Raw genomic sequence first — 22,818 nt, 5'->3', positions numbered from 1 at the left:
CAGCAAACCAAATTCAAAAATACATCAAAAGGATCATACACCATGACCAAATGGGATTCATCCTAGGGATGCAAGGATGGTACAACATCCAAAAATCCATCAACATCATCCACCACATAAACAAAAAGAAGGACAAAAACCACATGATCATCTCCATAGATGCTGAAAAAGCATTTGACAAAATTCAACACCCATTCATGATAAAAACTCTCAACAAAATGAGTATAGAGGCAGCTACCTCAACATAATAAAGGCCATATATGATAAACCCACAGCCAACATCATACTGAACAGTGAAAAGCTGAAAGCTTTTCCTCTGAGATCGGGAACAAGACAGGGATGCCCACTCTCCCCACTGTTATTCAACATAGTACTGGAGGTCCTAGCCACAACAATCAGACAAAACAAAGAAATACAAGGAATCCAGATTGGTAAAGAAGAAGTCAAACTGTCACTATTTGCAGATGACATGATATTGTACACAAAAAACCCTAAAGACTCCTCTCCAAAACTACTAGAACTGATACCAGAATACAGCAAAGTTGCAGGATACAAAATTAACACACAGAAATCTATGGCTTTCCTATACACTAACAATGAACCAATAGAAAGAGAAATCAGGAAAACAATTCCATTTACAATTGCATCAAAAAGAATAAAATACCTAGGAATAAACCTAATGGAAGAAGTGAAAGACCTATACCCTGAAAACTAAAAGACTCTCTTAAGAGAAATTAAAGAGGACACTAACAAATGGAAACTCATCCCATGCTCTTGGCTAGGAAGAATTAATAGTCAAAATGGCCATCCTGCCCAAAGCAATATACAGATTCAATGCAATCCCTATCAAATTGCCAATAACATTCTTCAACGAACTGGAACAAATAGTTCAAAAATTCATATGGAAACACCAAAGACCCCAAATAGCCAAAGCAATCCTGAGAAAGAAGAATAAAGTTGGGGGGATCTCGCTCCCCAACTTCAAGCTCTACCACAAAGCCACACTAATCAAGACAGTTTAGTACTGGCACAAGAACAGAGCCACAGACGAGTGGAACAGAATAGAGATCCCAGATATTAACCCAAACATTTATGGTCAATTAATATATGATAAAGGAGCCATGGACATACAATGGGGAAATGACAGTCTCTTCAACAGATGGTGCTGGCAAAACTGGACAGTTCCATGTAAGAGAATGAAACTGGATCACTGTCTAACCCCATACACAAAAGTAAATTTGAAATGGATCAAAGACCTGAATGTAAGTCATGAAACCATAAAACTCTTAGAAAAAAACATAGGCAAAAGTCTCTTGGACATAAACATGAGTGACTTCTTCATGAACATATCTCCCCTGGCAAGGGAAACAAAAGCAAAAATGAACAAGTGGGACTATATCAAGCTGAAAAGCTTCTGTACAGCAAAGGACACCATCAATAGAACCAAAAGGTACCCTACAGTATGGGAGAATATATTCATAAATGACAGATCCGATGAAGGGTTGACATCCAAAATATATAAAGAGCTCATGCACCTCAACAAAGAAAAAGCAAATAATCCAATTAAAAAATGGGCAGAGGAGCTGCACAAACAGTTCTCCAAAGAAGAAATTCAGATGGCCAACAGACACATGAAAAGATGCTCCCCATCGCTAGTCATCAGAGAAATGCAAACTAAAACCACAATGAGATATCACCTCACACCAGTAAGGATCACCACCATTCAAAAGGCAAACAACAACAAATGTTGGCGAGGTTGCAGAGAAAAGGGAACCCTCCTACACTGCTGTTGGGAATGCAGATTAGTTCAACCATGTGGAAAGCAGTATGGAGGTTCCTCAAAAAGCTCAAAATAGAAATACCATTTGACCCAGGAATTCCACTTCTAGGAATTTACCCTATGAATGCAGCAGCCCCATTTCAAAAAGACATATGCACCCCTATGTTTATCGCAGCACTATTTACAAGAGCCAAGAAATGGAAGCAACCTAAGTGTCCATTAGTAGATGAATGGATAAAGAAGATGTGGTACATATACACAATGGATTATTATTCAGCCATAAAAAAAAAAAGATCCTACCATTTGCAACAACATGGATGGAGCTAGAGGGTATTATGCTCAGTGAAATAAGCCAGGTGGAGAAAGGCATGTACCAAATGAGTTCACTCATATGTGGAGTATAAGAACAAAGAAAAACTGAAGGAACAAAACAGCAGCAGAATCACAGAACCCAAAAACGGACTAACGGTTACCAAAGGGAAAGGGACTGGGCAGGAGGGGTAGGAAGTGAGGGATAAGGGCAGGGCAAAAGAAAGGGGGCCTTACAGTTAATGTGGGCGGGGGGGGGCAAGCACGGGTAGGGCTGTGCAACACAGAGAAGACAAGTAGTGAGTCTACACCATCTTATTATGTGATAGTGAGTGTAATGGGTTTGTGGGGGGAGACTTGGTGAAGGGGGGAGTCTAACAACCATAATGTTCTTCATGTAATTGTAGATTAATGATAATAAAATAAATATTTTTTAAAAAACTCAGAGCAGGGAAAGATTTCTTCATAAGACACAAAGAATAAGCCACAAGAAAAAATACTGATAAGTTTTACTATATTAAAACTTTAAAATTTTGTGTAATCAAAGACAAAATAACCAAGGAAAAAATATGCCATAGAATGGGAAAAGATATTTTCAGCATATATAACTGATAGCTGGTAAGGGATATAAAAAACATATAAAGAATACCTAAAAATCAGTAAGAAAAAAATAATCCAATTTAGAAATGGACAAAGCATACAATTCACAGAAGAAATAAACATATCAAAAGATGCTCAGATTCACCATGGAATTTGTCATGGAAATGCCATTACAATGAGATAGATCTTATCCATAATATCTGCATAATTAAAGGGGTGTCATACCTAGAGTTGGTGAGGATAAAGAATAAAAGCCACACTCTGGTGCTAGGAAAAATCTAAGAGAGCAACTCAAAAGTATTTAGGCCAGACACGTCTTTGAATCTGTTCCATTGATCTGTGTGTTTGTTTTTATGCCAATATCATATTGTTTTGATTATTTTAACTTTGTAATACATTTTGAACTCAGATAACATGATGCCTCCAGGTTTGTTCTTCTTTCTCAAGAACAAAGCCAAGTTGATTTGGCTATTCAGAGTCTTTATGAACAGTCCAGTATGAATGTTAGGATTGTTTTTCTATTTCTGTGAAAAATGCCATTGGTACTTTGATGCAGATTGCATTGAATATGTGGATTGCTTAAGTAATATAGACACTTTAACAATATTAATTCTTCCAATTCATATGGAATATCTTCCCATTTATTTTGTCTTCTTCAATTTCTTTCATCAGTGCTTTACAGTATTCAGTGTACAGGTCTTTCACCTCCTTGGTTAAATTGCTCCTAGGTATTTCATTCTTTTTGATGCAATTATAAATAGGATTGCTTTCTTAATTTCTTTGATAGTTAATTGTTAATACAGAAATGCAACATATTTTGTATGTTGATTTTGTACCCTGCAACTTAACTGAATTTGCTTATTATGTCTCAGTTCTTTGTTAGAGCTTTTAGGATTTTCTATATATAATATCATGTCATTCACAAATAGTGAGTTTTACTTCTTCCTTTCCAATTTGGATGACTTTTATTTCTTTTTTCTTGCCTGATTGCTTAGGTAAGACTTCCAATACTATGTTGAATGAAAGTGGTGAGAGTGGGCATCCTTGTCTTGTTCTTGATCTTAGAGGGAAAGCTAAAAGCTTTTCACCAGTGACTACCATATTAACTGTGGGCTTGTCAAATAAGACTTTTAATATGTTTATTTCCATATTCACTTTGTTGAGAGTGTAAACAGATGTTGATTTTGTCAAGTGCTTTTTCTGCATCTATTGAGATGATCATGTGATTTTTATCTCTCATTTTGTTAATGTGGGGTACCATATTGATTTGCAGTTGTCAACCATTCTTGCATGCCTGGAATAAATTGTACTTGATCATAGTGAATTATTCTTTTAATGTATCATTCAATTCAGTCTACTAATACTCTCTTGAGGATTTTGCATCTATGTCCATCAGAGATATTGGACTGTAGTATTCTTTTTTTGTGGTGCCTTTGTCTAATTTTGGTATCAGGGTAATGTTGGCCTCATAAAATGAATTGGGAAGCACTTCCTCCTCTTCAGTTTGCTAGAAGAGCTTGAGAATGGTAAGTATTAAATCTTTAAATGTTTGGTAGAATTCATAGTGAAGCCACCTGATTCTAGACTTGTGTTTGTTGGGAGATTTTTGATTACTGATCCAATCTCTTTACTAGAAATCAGTCTATTCATATTTTCTATTTCTTCATGATTCAGTTTTGGTAGGCTTTATGTCTCCAGGAATTTATCCATTTCCTCCAGGTTGTCCAATTCGTTGGTATATAATTGTTCATAGTATTCTCTTATGATTGTATATATGTAGTATCAGTTCTAGTATCTCCTCTTTCATATCTGGTATTCGAGCTCTTTTTTCCTTGATGAGTCTAGCTAAGTTTGACTATTCTGCTCATCTTTTCAAAGAGCCAGTTCTTAATTCCATTGATCCTTTGTATTGTTTTTGTTTTCTATTTTATTTATTTCCACTTTTATCTTTGTTATTTCATTCCATTAACTTTTGGCTTCATTTGTTCTGCTTCTAGTTTAAGTGTATAGTTAGACTGAGATTTTTCTTTTTTCTAGAGATAGGGCTGTGTTGCTATGAAATTCCTTCTTATAACAGCTTTTGCTACATTCCATACATTTTGGTAGGTTGTATTTCCATTTTCATTTCTCTCAAGGTATTTTTTTATTTCTCCTCTCATTTCTTTGCTGACCCACTGGTTGTTTAATCTCCACATATTTGTAATTTTTCTAGTTTTCTTCTTGTAATTGATTTCTAGTTTCATACCATGTGTTCAAAAGATGCTTGATATGATCTGAATCTTCTTAGTTTTATTAAGACTTATTTTGTGGCCTAACATAAGATCTATTCTGGAAAATGATCCATGTGCAATTGTGAAGAAAGTGTCTTCTGCATTTGGATGGAATGTTCTGTATATATCTATTAAGTCCATCTGATCTAATATGTCATTTAAGGTCAATGTTTCCATACTGATTTTTTGTCTGATGATCTGTACATTGAGGAAAGTGGCGTACTAAAGTTCCCTGCTATTATTGACTGCTCTTGATTTCTTCCTTTATGTCTGTTAATGTTTACTTTATATACATTTAGGTGCTCCTATGTTGGGTGCATAAATATTTACAAATGTTATATCCTCTTGTTGGATTGACTCTTTATCATTACCTAATGCCCTGCTTTGTCTATTATTACAGTCTTTCTTTTAAAGTCCATTTTGTCTCATATTAAGTATAGCTACCCAAGCTTTCTTTTGGTTTCCATTTGTGTAGAATATCATTTTCCATCCTTTCACTTTCAGTCTGTGTATGTTCTTATATCTGAAGTGAATCTTTTGTTGATTATATATATATATATCATGATATGATGATATATATATAGATATAGATATATAGATATATCATGATATGATGATATATATAGATATATATATGTGTGTGTGTTGTTTTTTGATCCATTCAGGCACTGTAAATTTTTCAACTAGAGAATTTAGTACATTTCCATTTAAAGTATTACTGATAAGTATGTACTTATTACCATTTTGTTCACAGTTTTCTGGATACTTGGTAAATCCTATTTTTTTCTCTTACTCTCTTGTGGTTTGATAGCTTTCTTTAGAGTTATGCTTATATTCTTTCTTATTATCTTCTGTGTATCTATCATAGCTTTCTAAAATTCTGCATTTTTAATCCACCCCCCACCACGTTTTATGGTTTTGATGTCATTCTTTAAAATCTTTTTGTGTATCCCTTAGCCGATCATTGTAGTCATAGTTATCTTTACTACCTCTATTCACTTTGATACTAGCTTTATAAGTGATTAATCCTCTACATTTACTGTACATTTACCTTTTGCAGTCAGATTTATACTTTTGTATATTTTCTTGTTACTAATTAATGTCCTTTTTTTCAGCTTAAAAAAACATTTAACATCTCCTGTAAGGCCAGTTTAGTGGTGATGAACTCCTTTAGCTTTTGCTTGTCGGGAAAACTACCTCTCCTTCAATTCTGAATGGTCACCTTGCTGAGTAGAATATTCCTGGTTTAAAGTTTTTCCTTTCAGCACTTTGAATATATCACACCACTCCTTCTAGCCTGCAAAGTTTCTGCTGAAAAATCTGCTGATTGTCTTATGGGGGTTCCCTTGTACATAATAAGTTGTTTTTTCTCTTCCTGCTTTTAAGATTCTTTTTATTTTTAACATTTGACATTTTAATTATAATATGTCTTAGTGTGGCTCTTTTTCAGTTATCATATTTGTAACTCTCCAGGCTTCCTGAATCTGGCTGTCTTGTTCCTCCTTCAGGTTAGAGAATTTTTTATCTGTTATTTCTTCAAATAATTTTCTGCCCTTTCCTCTTTCTGAGAACCCTATAATGTAAATTATTCCACTTTATGTTGTCCCATTAGTTCCTTAAGCTATCTTTACTTTTTAGAGTTCTTTTTTCTTTCTCCTGCTTGGTTTGGGTGAGTTCCACTGCCTTGTCTTCCAGATCACTGGGCCTTTCTTCTTTCGTAAGCTAGAATGCTGTTGAATCCTTCTAGTGTATTTTTCAGTTACTGTATTCTTCAGCTCGGTGACTTAGGTTTGGAATTTTCTTGTATTTCCCAGCTCTTTGTTGAAGTTCTGTGTTCATCCATTCTTCTCCCAATTTGGTGAGCATCTCTATGACCATTACTTTGAACTCTTTATCAGGTAAATTACTTATTTCCATTTTATTAAGATTTTATTCTGCAGTTTTATCTTTTTTGTTTGGAACATATTTCTGTTTCCTCATTTTGTTTGACTCCATTTGTTTGTATGTATTAAGTAAAACAGCACCTCTCTCAGTCTTGAAGGAGTAGTTTTATGTAGGAGATGAAACTTACCTTTCAACCTTGCCCTAGCTCTTGGTTGTATCTTAAGCCTTTGTGATTATCTAGTAACTGATTTCTAGTTTCATACCAGCCTGATTTATTTTTGATAGGTCCCAGTTTTTGAGGGTGTGCCAAGACCTGTCAGTGTTCCAAAAGGAGGGATCTCAGTCAGCACTTAGTTTCAGGCTGATTGGAAGTCAGACCCTCAGGCAGCAGCTTTTGAAGTATGCAAATATATACAGTCCTGTGGAACCACAATCATAAACCCTGCTGGCCTGCAGGCAAGGTTATCTCAAGGTGTCCCCTAGGCAAAAGCTGCAAAAGTCAGGGCTTCAGATGAGTGTACAAGCTCCTTTCTAGGAGGTACTAGTGAGCTGTATCAAGGCCAAGGGAGAGTTCAAAGATTGTGTCCCCTGGCCCACATTATCTGAGAGCACCTCCTTGTCTCTAGATGTGTGACAAACCTAAAGTCTGTCCCTCAGGCTGAAGCTCCAAGATAAGTAAATAGGCCTTTTACTTGGGTTTCAGTGTGCTCTCGGGGGCTGGTAGCCTGTCAAAAACTGCCTCTCTGATTGTTACAGTCCCGTAAGACCCAGGAATGAAAGCCCCCCTGGCCACCAAAGATCAAGGAGCATCCCTGTATTGACTATGTGTGCCTGACTAACCACTTCAGTGAGTGGCAGGAGAGCACAGGGCAGAGTGCACCTACCAGTTCTTGCGGGGCTAGAAGTCTTGTGGGGCAACCATCTTTGGTAGGGCAGTGGGGGAACACAGGGCCAGGGTGCCTCCACTGGTGCTATCAAGGGAGAAGGAGTGTGCAAAAATGGTACCTGCCAGCACTTCCATACCCCGAGAGAGTCCCAACAGGCCCTGCCCTTCCAGGAGATAGTTTAAGATTAGCAAATAATCTTCTTCACATATTAATCTAAGCACTTTTCAAACTGCTGCTTGCACGCTGCAAGTGAGTCTGTGTGTAAGCCCTTGAAGAGAAGTATCTCAGTTCCCACCCTTTAGGGCTCCTGGACATAAGCCCCATTGGTTTTCAAAGCCATATGTTTTGGGGCCTTGTCTCTTCATTGCAGGTCCCAGGAGTTGGGTTATGTGATTTGGGGCACGAACCCTTCATCCCTCAAGAAGCTCCATATTTGTGAGTCTCACCTGATTTGGTGTTGCTGTACCAAGGGAGGGGTTTTGAGCAAGACTGTGCCTTTTCCTTTCCTACCTACATCAATGGCCTTTTACTGTTTGTTGTGAAGGAGCTGTTCAAGCTAGTTGTGTCAGGTCTTATTGAAAGATAACTGTCACATATATAACTATAGAGCCTGTGTGTCTGTGGGAGGAGGTGAGTTCAGGACCTTCCTATGCTGCCATCTTGGACCACAAAATTTCCTATTTTGTGTTTTTTTTCCTAAGACTAGAAGACAGTTTTATTTAACAAGGAAGAAATACACCCTTGAAGAAAGAACAAGCGGCCTGAGAGGTCGGAACCAGGCTTTTTGTCTGTTTTCTTAAACCTAAATAGTTTAATAATTTATTTCCAGATTATCTTTGTCTGGGACAGAGAACTCCTTATTCTTACATATGGTATTTTGAGAATTTTCCATGTACTCTTTGTACCTACACAGCTGAAGACTAGTGGACAAGAAGACAGTCTTTTGATAACTGAACATGAAAAACATATCCATTCCTATTCCTCTCAAAGAACAGATCAAATAATTCATTTCCCTGCACAAAGCATATAATAGACAGTCTGCACATGTTATTGTTGGTAATCAGTGTCTTCTAGTAGGACAATGTGTGTCATACTACCTGGTAATACCTCTGACCTAGATAATGAGTTAAGCTTGAGAGAGGGACCATGGGCTTAGACAGAGTAGGGTGAGGAACTCCGGAAAAAATAAGGCAAGATATTTACAGTCAAAGCAATGTAACCATGTAAAGTCCCTACTGAAACTCTGTGTTCAGCATTATGCAAAGTCAAGGTCACACTAATTCTCCAGGGTAAAGATACTAGACTAGGAATATAGACATCTTCAGTGAGATCAGTTAAAGGTCAAAAGGCCAGGGGCTACTTGGCCTGGAATGTTTGAGTGTTCCGCAAGGGTATCAGCATAACCCGTGACTCTGCTGTCAGCCCCAGCAATCAGACTATGACCCAGCCCACCCTGAGGACAGGGCAGGTGGTACAAGTCCACACCCTAAGCCCTCAATTCCCAAAAATCCTGTACTGCCTATAAATCCTCTAGACAATGCACCACCCTAGGACTCTCTTGTCCCTTCCTGACATGAGCCAGGAGCTCTTTCCTCTCACTTTATTTCTAAATAAAAGCCTCTGCCCTGGCTCTTCTACCTTGGGTGTTTGCTAAATTCATTCTTTGACTCCACAAACAAGAACCCTCGGCATCAAGCTGACTACAGAACATACATTCATTTGCCTAATTTATTCAACAAAGATATTGCTTTAGTGCCTGCAGTAGGCACAAAGCTGAAAGCAAATACATAAAACAAAAAACAAAATAATGGGAGCAAAAGGACATCCACCTCCTAGGTGCTTGTGTCAACACTACCCTAACCAAATGGTGCTTGTGGGCCTTAAGAGCTAATAAACTAGACCCACTGTATCTAGGACAGCAAAGCAATCTCCCTAGAAACTGGTATTTGCAGCCAATCAGGGGCTTCTAAATGCTGATAACTATTCTCTAAAAGTGATTTCAGAAGAAAAAGTGAAAAAAATAGGAATTACCACAGAGAAAGCCCAGTGTGTGTATTTTTTTGTTCAACTTAATAATATGAGGTCAACTCTAAAGCTGTGCTTGAGAAACTTAACATATAAAAAAGTTTTCTTGCAATGTAGAACTCAATGCTTTTTAACAAATTCTCCCATCTGAGCAACACAGTTGATTATGCTTTTTTAATCAAAGAAACAGGACTTTAAAGAAAACCAATGTCTTTTAGGACGCCAGTACACAGTTTACAGTGCAGAATCAGTGTATGAATGAGCCCCAGATCAAGTAAATATCAGTGCAGTAATGATGGTTCCCAAGTTTATGCTTAGCTGAGTCATTAAATGGCACGTCATCTGTAAATTATAAATAACATAAATATGTACAAATACAATATAATAAAACATGATCCCAACTGTCACTTGCCAAAAAGGATGATAGCTATAATTTAGCTCCACTTGAATGAGATGTTGCAGGTCAGTGACAAATAAGTAAATTCCTACAGAGATGCTAACTAAAGTGGGACAACTATAAACAGGATGAACAAAACTAAAAATCTAAAAGCACAACTAAAACTAAGGTCCAATCTAAAAGGAAATGGTATTGCCATGTTTATGATAAATAGAAAACTGACTGTTAGAACACAGAAACACAGTTGCTATTTTAATTATTTGTTTGTAAAAAAGTTTCCAAATTTCATCAAGATTGATGAGGCAGATCCTCAGTCCAAAGCAAAGCTGTATTTAGTTTAAAGAGATTACTGAGCTCACCATCAGTGCTGATCTTTTCAACCATACATAGCAAGTGTCACTTTCAAATATTAAAAAAAATGAACTAAACAAATATTTTTAGGTTATTATACTAGTTAACTTGATACTTGAGACATTTGTAAATCCATTTGAAATTTAGGTCCTTATAGAGCTAATACAATGAGAAAAAAACCTAACATGCCTATTAAATAGAATCCTAATTGTTAAAGATCTTAGCCCCACGAAGTAAATATTTTCCTTCAACATGTAGGTCCTCTTGGTCTTTGCTCATTTCCATTTGAGATTCATTTTGTTCAATATTATGCACATTCAACATAATACAGAATATTAGAATGTGGTGACAATTTATGATTTACTCACATGCTATCTATCATCCACTGGTACTTGTTAGCTCAAAATGTCTTCCGTTGATGACTGGTTAGCCAGAGACGGGTAAGATTCCTCAAGGGAGGAACAACCTAAGACAGGCACAGTTGCAGGGGGGCCATCAGGTGAGAAATTGGGGATCAACAGAGCTGAGGCTTAGAACCTCACCCCCCCTGTTCTGAGAGAAATCTTCTACATCCGTGGATATTTTATTGCCCTTGTCTAGCTTGGATTAACACATAGTCTACAGGCACACACCTGATCATCTACACTTGCTCTCTTACAACACTAAACTATGTTTTCTACCTTTATCTTGCATCTACCTACCACTTCAGCATTTTATTAAAAATAATAATAAAAAAGAGAGAAATGTGGTATCCACATATAAATCAAGTATAAAAATCAAATGAATATTCATATTTGAACTGACTGTTTATAGTTCATAATGCATGAGCAAAACCGAAAGTTTCTGTGATGACTGCCCTTGTACTGTTCACCATGTAATTTATTCACTATGTAAGAATTTGTTCTCCATGTAAGAACTTGTTCGTTATGCTTCAGAAGATTGGAGACTGACGAAAATTAGGCTTGGGGTGGATTAATGATTGTGCATTGAGCATTGACACCCCTGTACAGAATTTTATTTTTATTGTTGTTAACAACCATTTGATCAATAAATATGAGAGATGCCCTCTCAAAAAAAAAATAATAATAATTAAAATCTACACAGATTTTTGAAAAAAAAAAAAATGTCTTCCGTGAAGAGACACACATAATAGATATTAGCTCAGGTTACATTAGAAGACAAAGCATACAAAAGACACAAATCCCAATCTCAGATTAATGCTGAAGTCTTAAATTTCCTATGTCTTAGATTTCCTAGAAACTTTCTTGTTGTTAAGATGGAATCACTATGTGAACTAGCCACAAGTTCCTTCTGGATAATAAAAGTGAAAAGGAGACTTCCACTGAAGGACACTAAGACTATCCTATCAGGGAGGCAAGCTATCTGCTCCTCTGATGTAAATATCCCCAATTAGCCCTCTATTTTCAGCCTTGAGCAAGAGTCCTTGATGTCATTTTGCAACACTGACAAGTCCATCCTTGGTCTCAAATCTTTCTGGCTTGGTCATTTGTAATTTATAGTAATTCAATTCTGATAAACATCAAAAGCAGCATATCTTGGGGACATTTTAATTTCACTTTATCCAAGTAATAAAACAGAAATTAAATATGAAAAACTCCTAAAGACATTGCAAATCCCATTGGTACCCTGTATTTATAGTTCTAGGTTAATAGTTTTGGTATTTAAACATAGTGTTTGTAATCTACTTAAGAACCCACAGGGAAACACAATTTTCTAAAAGCATTTCTCTCTTTAAGATTTTTTCTCTAAGAATTCTTTAATTATGAGCTATAATTTGGTGAGGTTTGCCTGGTTCACTCAGAAATCTCTAAGAACAGTAATTTAGTACCTTACAGCATGACATCATACCAGGTGAATTTTGAACATAATTTCAAATAAAGAAAAGCAAGAACCACCCTTAGGAAATAGCTTCACTAGTCATCCACAGTCAGAGGCACACTAAGAAGCAATTGCAAAGTGCATAAAATGTGAAGAAAATATAAAGGTTTCTTAACACACTGTAGAATCTTCTATTTAAGAGCCCAGACTCTTCATTTGATGTGCTAAGTTAGACTATAAAATCCTGAATAATTAGAACTCAACTGGGAAAATTTTTTCACCTATATACTATAAAAGGTAACTTTTTCACCTAGTTACATTTGTCACAATGGTCATACAGTGGGCTCCCATGAAAGACACAGTAGAGAACAGCGAGGAACGTTTTCTCCCATTAAGATATTTAAGTCTAAAAACCAGTTCTCCACCTTGACCATCCCCTTCAGTTTATCCTTCAGGCCCATGTAACCATGCTGCTTAAAACTGCAACCCATACTTGTCCTCCAAGGCCCCTTTCTCTGTCCCTTTTTTCATTTTGTCATAGCACTTATAATTTTCTAACATATGTTTATTATTAATCATTTTTTCTAGAAAGTAAGCTCCAGCAGAAAGGGATCTTTGTCTACTGTGTTCCCTGACATATCCTAAACACGTAGATGGAACCTAATACAAAGCAGTCACTCAATAAATGTTTGTTAAATGAATGAATGAATGAATTCCTTTGAGAGTTCAGTATAAAGTATTTCTGGAGTTAGATTTCAATTTCATTTATATAGTTTACAAATATCTACTGAGTTTTGATTATAGACGAGACATCAGACACATACAAACAAATAGCATCAAAGAGTGTTAAGCGCCACAAAGCCAAAGAGAGCAGGTTAAGAGGGTGGGGTGCGAGAGCAGTGGCTACATTAGATTAGGTAGCCACCTCTCTGAAATGATGGCAATTGTTTTGAGACTTGAATAAAGTTGGGTGCCATGCAGATTTGGCGGAAGAGGGAAGGTGGGCTTTGGGCACGGAGAAAACAACTGCAGAGGCCCTAGAGTGGAGGCCCATCTGGTGTTCAGGCCTGCGTGGTGAGAGTGCAGAGTATTCAAGAATTATCACCCCAATTGTCTTCAAGTATTTATTAATAACATGTACATACTGTCTAGTGCCCTGGGAAAGAGAGATTACATTTCACTTAGGGCTCTCAGGTTCTTTTGACAGTAAGTGCTTCGATTTCAGCTGTATCAGCACTTCACGTAAGATTACAAGGCTCTCAGTAATGACATTGTTAAGAACCATTCCAAGCAGCCCAGAAGTCAGGAAACTGACTTAACCACTGCCCAGGAAGGTGTATAGCCAAGCAGGAATTTAGTACTAGGAGGGTGCAAAACCATGAGGCTCAGTAAATACTAAATAGTGACTGTCACTTCGAGTCTGGGGGAGTGTTCTCCTGAGCAATGTTTGTGAACTCTACCACTTTTTTCAGCTCTGACAAGTCCACGCTGAAACCGCCCTCCAACTCAGGCAGGAAGTTGTCAGCCAAGGCGGAGTACTTGGAAAGTTTTCAGCGTCGGAAAGTCCTTATTTCCGGGCTGAGCAGAGCAGTTATCCGGCTTAAAATACCGGCGATTCCTCCCCATCGCTCCACTGCAGTTCCAAACAGCTCCACCCAGCCTAGTCAAACTTCCTGCGCTATTATTCCTCGACATCAGGCCCAAATGTCGAAGGTGTATTAAGGAATTAGCAGGCCGGTTGGGGCTCCGGAGCTAGGTGACTACATTTACGGGACGGGAGCCGCGGGCCCCGGCGACAATAGCAGCAGCCTCGGCGGGGCGGACAGTGGGCAGGGAAGGCGAACCTCCAGCAGGCTCCTCCCCGGCCGGCGCGGCCGCAGGCTGGAAAGCCTCCCGGTCAGGACACAGCCCTGGAGCTCAGCGAGACGGCTCTTGCAGGGCGTGCCGCCGCCGCCGCCGCCGCCGCCGCCGCCGCCCCACGCATGCGCAGCGCTGCCTGGGCCGCGACCTTGGGGAGGGGTAGTCCCACAGCCGCGTGCCCAGGCCCCGCCAGGGGATTGCGCACGCGCGGCGAAACCGCGGCCCTGGGTCTGGCCAGGGGCTGCTCCTCGTCATGGCCGAGCCTGGGGGCTCGGACTGCGGCGGTGGGGAGAGGTGGCTTGGCGCCGGGAGGAACCTGGCGGGGTGGGGGTTAGATATGAGAGAGGCCCGCTTCCAGCCCGGCGCCCCCTCTTGACTTCCCACGCCGGTCCCAATCCCCTTACCTCCGCGCAGGCCCCAGCCGCGGCCGCTCCGCCTCCTGGGGCGCCTTTGCTGCTCCGTAGGGGGCCCAGCGCTGCGAAGAGTTGGCGCCACCCCCTGAAGCGGCCTGGCCACAGCGGGCTGCGCTCGGGTGCCCGGCCCGGGAGGGAGACGAGCGCGCTCGCGGGGAGAGGGCCGACGACGCCGCCGCCTCGCCCCTCCTCTCCTCTCGGACTGCCTCTGCCGCCCCTCCCCTTTCTCCCCGACTCCCCCCGCCTTCTCCTCTCAGGGCAGACCCCTAGGATCCACACCGCCTGCTCCTCTGGGTCCATCTCCACTACCGGGAATGCCCCTGTGGGACACCTCTACCTTTAGGGTTCTGGTCCCCAAAGCCTGATCTCCAAATGCCTGCCCCGGAAGGGTGAGGCACCCTGTGATGCTGTGAACAACCATTGCTACAGTCCCTTTTCCCCAGCCTGTCCCAGCTTCTTTGCTGATGGACCCTCCACCAGGGCACCCAAATCATTTCTTCACATGGTTTCCGCTTGCTTTTACCTCACTGCTCTGGAACTGAAGTCCTGTATCCTAAAAATGCTAAAATAATGAGTGATGTGTGCTGAGGAGGTGACCTGAGTTACCTTGGAACCAAGGTCTTGTGGAACAACTGCACTTCCCCTTTGTTAATTTGCAGTAATTTTTTGTATTACACTGCACTTCTGTTGGCCTTCGTAGATGCACCATAGTTTTATAATGGGCAGTAGTTTCTCCCACTTCACTACACTTAAATTGACCTGACTGGGTTTTGGTAAAAATGCTCCACAACGAATTTTATTAGCTGCTCCTCAGAAGTAAGCTGATCGCTTTTATGCTGGCTTTTAAACGAGGACATAGGTTCAACGTTTAAATGATTTGCCAGAAGTAGTACAGCCAGGTAGAATAACTTGAGATCTCAACCCAGAGTGTCCATGTCACTTTTGTGCCATCTGGCTCTTGTCGTTTCACTGGAAAAGCATCAGTCCAGAATGTCTAGCTGCCTTTATTGCAGCTGCTATAGTTGGCAGACATCATGTCTATTATCAGAAGGTAGTCCATTGGAGCCCAGAAGGTTTGCATTTATTGTATAGGATATGAGGACAGCAGAATGTCTTGGCATACATGCATGGCATTGCCTAAGACAAACATTTTCCCTGAAACAATCAGTTACTCTTTGGTCTTTTAATATAAACTGTGACAGAACCATACCTGAAAGAACAGCTTTGAGTCTTGAGTTGAACAGGATAATCAGAAGGAACTCCTTCAACAGTATTTATCAAAAAGAGAGGGTAGCCGGACTATGGAATTAGTCAAATGAGGTGAGGTTATCACTAAAAATACCTTCCTCATACAGCAGTTACTTGTGATGTTTGTATCTCACTAGATTGTGAAACATGAGGGCACAGATAATACCTTACTAATTTCTGTGTCACAGGATGCTTAATAAATGGGGAGTCAAATTATACTGATTATGTTGCAAAATAAAGAACTGAGGCTGCAAAGCAACCCAAAAGCTCATTTGGGGTCTTTAGGAGTGTGAATCTTGGAGACAGAGATTCAGGGGAACTTGAGATGTGCTGGGGTTGGGGAGGGAGCAGAAAGTTTATAAAGGCAAAAATCACAGACATCAGCTGTTTTGAAAGAATTATGATTGGCATAGACAAAAAAAAGTAACATTTGTCTATATAGGATAGATCACTATGTTAGTTGCTAGACTGGAGTTCAGCAAAATAAGCTTCATTCTGAGAACTGCAACAGGATGCAGCCCTTGTGGTTAGCACATTCTAAAAGTTCATGTTCGTTCTGGGTGTGGAGGTGCATATAGACCAACTTCCCCAATAGCCACTGGGCTCCAGTGTAAGGCCCCTTCATGTCCCTGACTCCATTTCAGATGTTTATGTTCACAATTATATGCCATTCCTCCAATATGCTTCCATTGAGTTAAGAAGGCCTAAACGCAAAATGAATTCACAGTCTACCCTCATTTGGGATAGTTGGTGCCAGTTCTCCTGGACCTGACTGCCTGTGTAAAAGACTAACCTAAGAGTGGTAGATCTCTAAACCAAAAAAGTGTTAAACCACCTTTCTTACATCCTGATCAGCTGTTTCCTTCCTACTTTCCTTGTGGCAAAGCAACATAGCACTGAGACAACATAAAAATCCACTGATTGATATTTCTATCTGATTGCCACCAAAGCTAAAATCCATCATTAAACAAGTCAAAAGTTGACTCATTAAATAGGAATGGTTTCTAATTCAAACAGTCAAGAACTCCTGCCACTTTTTACCTTTACAGAGACTACTTTGTATTTAAGGTATTTTAAGGGATTTACCATTTAAAGAGCAAAATTATAGAAAACCACTTCATACAGAATGTAATGCAAATCAACATATATAATAATTCTTTCCCACCAAGAATGATACTCCTTTATAAATTGATATTTTTTTAAGATTTATATAGTTTAAAAAAGAAAATAGATCTATCAAAATACCAACAGCATTCTTCAATGAACTAAAACAAATAGTTCTAAAATTCATATGGGACCACAAAAGACCCTGAATAGTCAAAGCAATCCTGAGAAGGAAAAATAAAACTGGGAGGATTATGCTCCCCAACTTCAAGCTCTATGAAGCCACAGTAATCAAAACAATTTGGTACTGGCACAAGAACAGACCCACAGATCAATGGAACAGAATACAGTGCCCAGATATAAACTCATGCATACACAGCCAATTAATATATGATAAAAGAACCATAGATATACAGTGGGGAAATAGCCTTTTCAACAACTGGGCTTGGCAAAACTGGACAGCTACATGTAAGAGAGTGAAACTGGATTACTGTCTAACTCCATACACAAAAGTAAACTCAAAATGGATCAAAGACCGGAATGTAAGTCATGAAATGTTCAAAAGCAAAAATGAACAAATGGGACTACATCAAACTAAAAAGCATCTGTACAGGAAAACACACCATCAGTAGAACAAAAAGGCATCCTATAGTATGGGAGAATATATTTGAAAATGACAAATCTGATAAGGGCTTAACATCTAAAATATATAAAGAACTCATATGCCTCAACACCCAAAAAGCAAATAACCCAATTAAAAAATGGGTGGAGGATGTGAACAGACACTTCTCCATCTGTAGATGAATGGATAAAGAAGATGTGGAGCATATACCCAATGGAATGTTATTCAGCCGTAAGAAGAAAACAAATCCTCATGTGCATCAACATGGATGGAGCTAGAGGGTATTATGCTCAGTGAAATAAAACAGGCAGAGAAAGACAAGTACCAAATGATTTCATCCATATGTGGAGTATAACAACAAAGCAAAACTGAAGAACAAAAGATCAGCGGACTTACAGACTCCAAGGTGGTTACTAGCAGTGGGGAAGGAGGGAGAAGGGGATTAAGGGGCATTATGGTTAGCACACATAATGTATGGGGGGTCATGGGGAAGGCAGTATAGCAAAGAGAGGATAAGTAGTGATTCCATAGCATCTCACTATGCTGCTGGACAGTGACTGCAATGAGGTGTATGGGAGGGACTTGATAATATGGGTGAATGTAGCAACCACAGTATTGCTCATGTGAAACCTTCATAAGATTGTATATATCAATACCTTACTATAAATAAATAAATAAATAATAAAATAGATATTTTTAAAGATAGTTTTTAATAGATACTTTTTACCTTTGTTATACTATGTAGTAATTAAATGTCTACTCTTCAGTCACTTTTAGCATAAAATATTTATTTACCAATCAGTGATTTGTTTCTTTGCATTAACTGCTGCTTTCATCAGATTTGGGGATCACAGAGCTGAGAAGGGTTAAATATAAATCCTCATTTTATAGATGCCCAGATTGTGAAATAATTTTGTCTTCAGTCTTTGGACTAATAGTTTCAATGCTTTTTCCAGTGCATCATCCCACTCATGGACAAATAGCAGGATTTCATTATCCTTCAAATGAATGATAACAGTGATGTGAATGCAGAAGATGAGAAGGTACAAATAAGAAATTCTATTCAACTTTTTACTTTATAATAGTTATAAATTCACATGAAGTTTCAAGGAGTACACAGAGATCCCAGCTGCCTGTTAAAACTTTCCCAAACTAGCTATATTTTGTAAATGGAGGAATTATATAAAAATATTTGCTCTCAGAAAACCTTAAAATGATAGACTAAATGATAGCTGCCATTTTTTGAGCACCTATTGTATACCCAGAGCTTTAACTATATCATCTTACCGGGGGCTCTTGACAGTCCTGTAAAGCATGCACTAACCTCAGTTTACAGCTAAGGCAACTTAAGTTCCAAGAGATTGAGTCACTTCCATCAGCTCCAAAGGCCAGAGCTGCCTGCCTTGCATGTCTCATCTTCTCCACATTATGGACAACACAAGTTCATACACACCTTATGATAACTTTCAGCTGAATCCTGACAATTATCTAAAAATAAAAACCATTTTATTTATTACTATCATCATCATTGTTTTGAAAATTGTGAATATTTTCTCAGATTTAAAACTGTTTCCTTAAAAAAAACGTACATATAAAAGAATGTGTGTCATTAATTATTTTTATTTTATTTGGGACCAACAATTGTTCCAGGGAGTTCAAAATTAAAAGCAGGAGGTAAAGATGAATAGATCACATACAAGGTCCCTTCAAAAATGTTTGGATTGGTGGAGGCAGTCAAGCTTCTGATGTAAGTAGGGTAGCAGAAATCTCCTCCCAAAACCATATATATTTTTGAAAATAGAGCAAATACAACAATTCCTAAAAGAGAGACCAGAAGATACAGTACAACAACACGGCTACATCTACACCTGCGAGAACTCAGCATCTCAAGAAAAGAGTAAGATACAAAGCTGTGACCCGAGCACTCCCCCTACCCCAGCTCACTGGCAGGAGGAAAACAGAGTGGGGAGGGAGTGGAAGCACACAACTACTAAATAACTAGCCCTAGTAATCTGCACCAGGAGCACAGACACACATCGCATAGTGTACTGGATTTTAGTGAAACAGAAAAGTAAAATCTGAGATGGAGACTGTGAGCAGGTCCCCACAGCCAGCTCCCCTGGGAAAAAAGAAAAGCGGGCACTTTAAAAGTCTTAAAGGAACAAGGGATTAACAGGTGGACAAAATCATCTCGGCACACTAAGCCCAGCAGGCTGGGAATCTTAAAGAATGTCAGGCACCCTAAACCCCTGAGTGGCAACACAGCTCCAAAGCCCCTCAAGGTGATAAGCAGCCTGCCACTCATTACCCCCTGCCAGTGCTGCAAGAAAACCAGCTGACCCGCCAGAGCTGCACACCAGCCAGGGAACAGCCCCGCGCACAGCAACCACACAGAATATTCTGCCAGCACACAGCTAATTGGGACAGACCCAGAGGCTGCTGCCAGCACGCAACTACCTGGCACAGGCAGAGGAAGCCGGTGCAAGGCCCAGAAGGCACAAAGGGGCACCGTTCTCACAAGAGAACACACCCAGCATCTGTGACCCCCTGCAGTGTACAAGGCTATCCTGAAGGCAGCCCAAGGGATTAATCCAGAGACTGCTCCCTGTGTACTAGAACCGACACAGGTAATGGAGAAGGGCAAGGCAACCAGCAAGCAGGAAGGGACTTTGTTCTCCCAGCTGACACACCCCAGCTGCTGGCAATCACTTCTATCGCCATGGAAAGGCAAAAGAAGCTAGCCCAGCCAAAAATCACTCAAACAAGCCCAGAAAGAGGGCCTGGCGAGATAGATATAACCAATCTTCCTGAAAAAGAATTCATAATAAAAGTCATAACCATGCTGATGGACCTGCAGAGAAATATGCAAGAGCTAAGGATGAAGTCCAGAGGGAGATAACAGAAATGAAACAATCAATAGAAGGACTTAAGAGCAGACTGGATGAGGTGCAAGAGACTGTTAATGGAATAGAAATCAGAGAACAGGAATACAGAGAAGCTGAGGCAGAGAGAGATAAAAGTGCCTCTAGGAGTAGAGAATACTAAGAGAACAGTATAACCAATCCAAAGGGAACAATATTCTCATTATAGGGGTACCAGAAGAAGAAGAGAGATAAAAAGGGATAGAAAGTGTCCTTGAAGAAATAATTGCTGAAAACTTCCCGAAGCTGGGGAAGGAAATAGTCTCGCAGTCCATGGAAGCCCACAGATCTCCCAACACAAGGGACTGAAGGAGGGCAACACCAAGACATATAATAATTAAAATGACAAAGATCAAAGACAAGGACAGGAAAACACATCAGGCTATCATGAGACTTCTCAACAGAAAAATTACAGGCCAGATGAGAATAGCATGATATATTTAATGCAGTGAAACAGAAGGGCCTTGAACCAAGAATAATGTATCCAGCAAGATTATCATTTAAATTTGAAGGAGGGATTAAACAATTTCCAGATAAGCAAAAGTTGAGGGAATTTGCCTCCCACAAACCACCTCTACACGATATTTTAAAGGAACTGCTCTAGATGGGAGCACTCCTAAGGATAAATAGATATCACCAGAGAAAATAAAATCACAGCAAAGAAAGGAGAACAACCAAATACTAACTAAAGGCAAAAAATAAAATCAGCTATCCACAAAAGCAGTCAAAGGAAACACAATAGAGTACAGAATAAAACACCTAAAATATAAAGAGTGGAGGAGCAAGAATAAGAAGGGAGAGAACTAAAGAATCATCAGACTATGTTTATAATAACTTAATAAGTGAGTTAAAAATTGAACAGTTAGATAGTAAAGAAGCTACCCTTGAACCTTTGGTAACCATGAATCCAAAGCCTGCAATGGCAATAAGTACATATCTATCGATAAACACCCTAAATGTAAATGGACTGAATACACCAATCAAAAGACACAGAGAAATAGAATGGATAAAAAAGCAAGACCCATCTATATGCTGCCTACAAGAGACTCACCTCAAACCCAAAGACATACACAGAGTAAAAGTCAAGGGATGGAAAAAGATATTTCATACAAACAATAAGGCAAAAAAAGCAGGTGTTTCAGTACTTGTATTAGACAAAATAGACTTCAAAGCAAAGAAAGTAACAAGAGCTAAAGAAGGACATTACATAATGATAAAGGGGTCAGTCCAACAAGAGGATATAACCATTACAAATATCTATGCATCCAACACAGGAGCAATGACATATGTGAAACAAATACAGAATTAAAGGAGGAAATAGAATGCAATGCATTCATTTTAGGAGATTTCAACATACCACTCACTCCAAAGGACAAATCAACCAGATAGAAAATAAGGACACAGAGGCACTGAACAACACACTAGAACAGATGGAAATAACAGACATCTACAGAATTCTACACCCAAAAGCAGCTGGATACACCTTCTTCTCAAGTGCACATGGAACATTTTCCAAAATAGACCACATACTAGGCCACAAAAAGAGACTCAGTAAATTCAAAAAGATTGAAATTCTACCAACCAACTTCTCAGATTGCAAAGGTATAAAACTAGAAATAAATTTTACAAAGAAAAAAAAAGGCTCACGAACACATGGAGGCTTAAGAACATACTCCTAAACAATCAATGGATCAGTGACCAAATTAAAACAGAGATCAAGCAACATAGGGAGACAAATGACAACAGCAACACAATGCCCCAACTTCTGTGGGATGCAGCAAAGGCAGTTTGAAGAGGAAAATATGTAGCAACTCAGGCCTATTTAAAGAAGGAAGAACAATCCCAAATGAATAGTGAAAGTCACAATTATTGAAACTGGAAAAAGAATAAATGAAGCACAAAGTCAGCAGAAGGAGGGACATAATAAAGATCAGAGAATAAATAAATAAAATTGAGAAGAATAAAACAATAGAAAAAAAATCAATGATACAAGAGTTGGTTCTTTGAGAAAATAAACCAAGTAGATAAATCCCTAGCCAGACATATTAAGAGAAAAAGAGAATCCACACACATAAATAAAATCAGATATGATAGGAAAAATCATGATGGACACCACACAAATACAAAGAATTATTAAAGAATACTATTAAAATCTACATCCTAAAAAGCTGTATAACCTAGAAAAATGGACAACTTTGTAGAAAAATATATCCTTCCAAGACTGACCAAGGAAGAAAAATAAAATTCAACAGACCAACTACCAGCAACAAAATTGAATCTGTAATTAAAAAACTACCCAAGAACAAAA

The 22,818-nt window shown here is 39.0% G+C and overlaps 1 protein-coding gene across 12 annotated transcripts in view; it reads right to left on the bottom strand.

Annotated features, from left to right (window-relative positions):
• Nucleotides 1-14,947, bottom strand: part of RCBTB2 (RCC1 and BTB domain containing protein 2) — a 72,293-nt gene extending 57,346 nt beyond the window's left edge. For 5 of the 12 annotated variants that reach the window (XM_057494523.1, XM_057494528.1, XM_057494526.1 and 2 more), the window contains exon 1: nt 14,607-14,744. Coding sequence is in view for 7 of the 12 variants with exons in the window: in XM_057494517.1 (XP_057350500.1) it covers nt 14,607-14,915 (309 nt within the window). In the remaining 5 variants the exon portion in view is untranslated. Of the gene's footprint in view, nt 1-14,606 lie in introns of all 12 variants that reach the window. The other 7 variants (XM_057494521.1, XM_057494518.1, XM_057494527.1 and 4 more) reach the window with 4 other exon arrangements.
• Between the last annotated feature and the right edge of the window lie 7,871 nt (nt 14,948-22,818).

This window comes from Manis pentadactyla, chromosome 17, assembly GCF_030020395.1.
Source record: "Manis pentadactyla isolate mManPen7 chromosome 17, mManPen7.hap1, whole genome shotgun sequence".
In the NCBI taxonomy this organism is placed as follows: domain Eukaryota; kingdom Metazoa; phylum Chordata; class Mammalia; order Pholidota; family Manidae; genus Manis; species Manis pentadactyla.
Note: the sequence above shows the minus strand (reverse complement) of the source record. Positions and strands in the feature narration are given on the sequence as shown.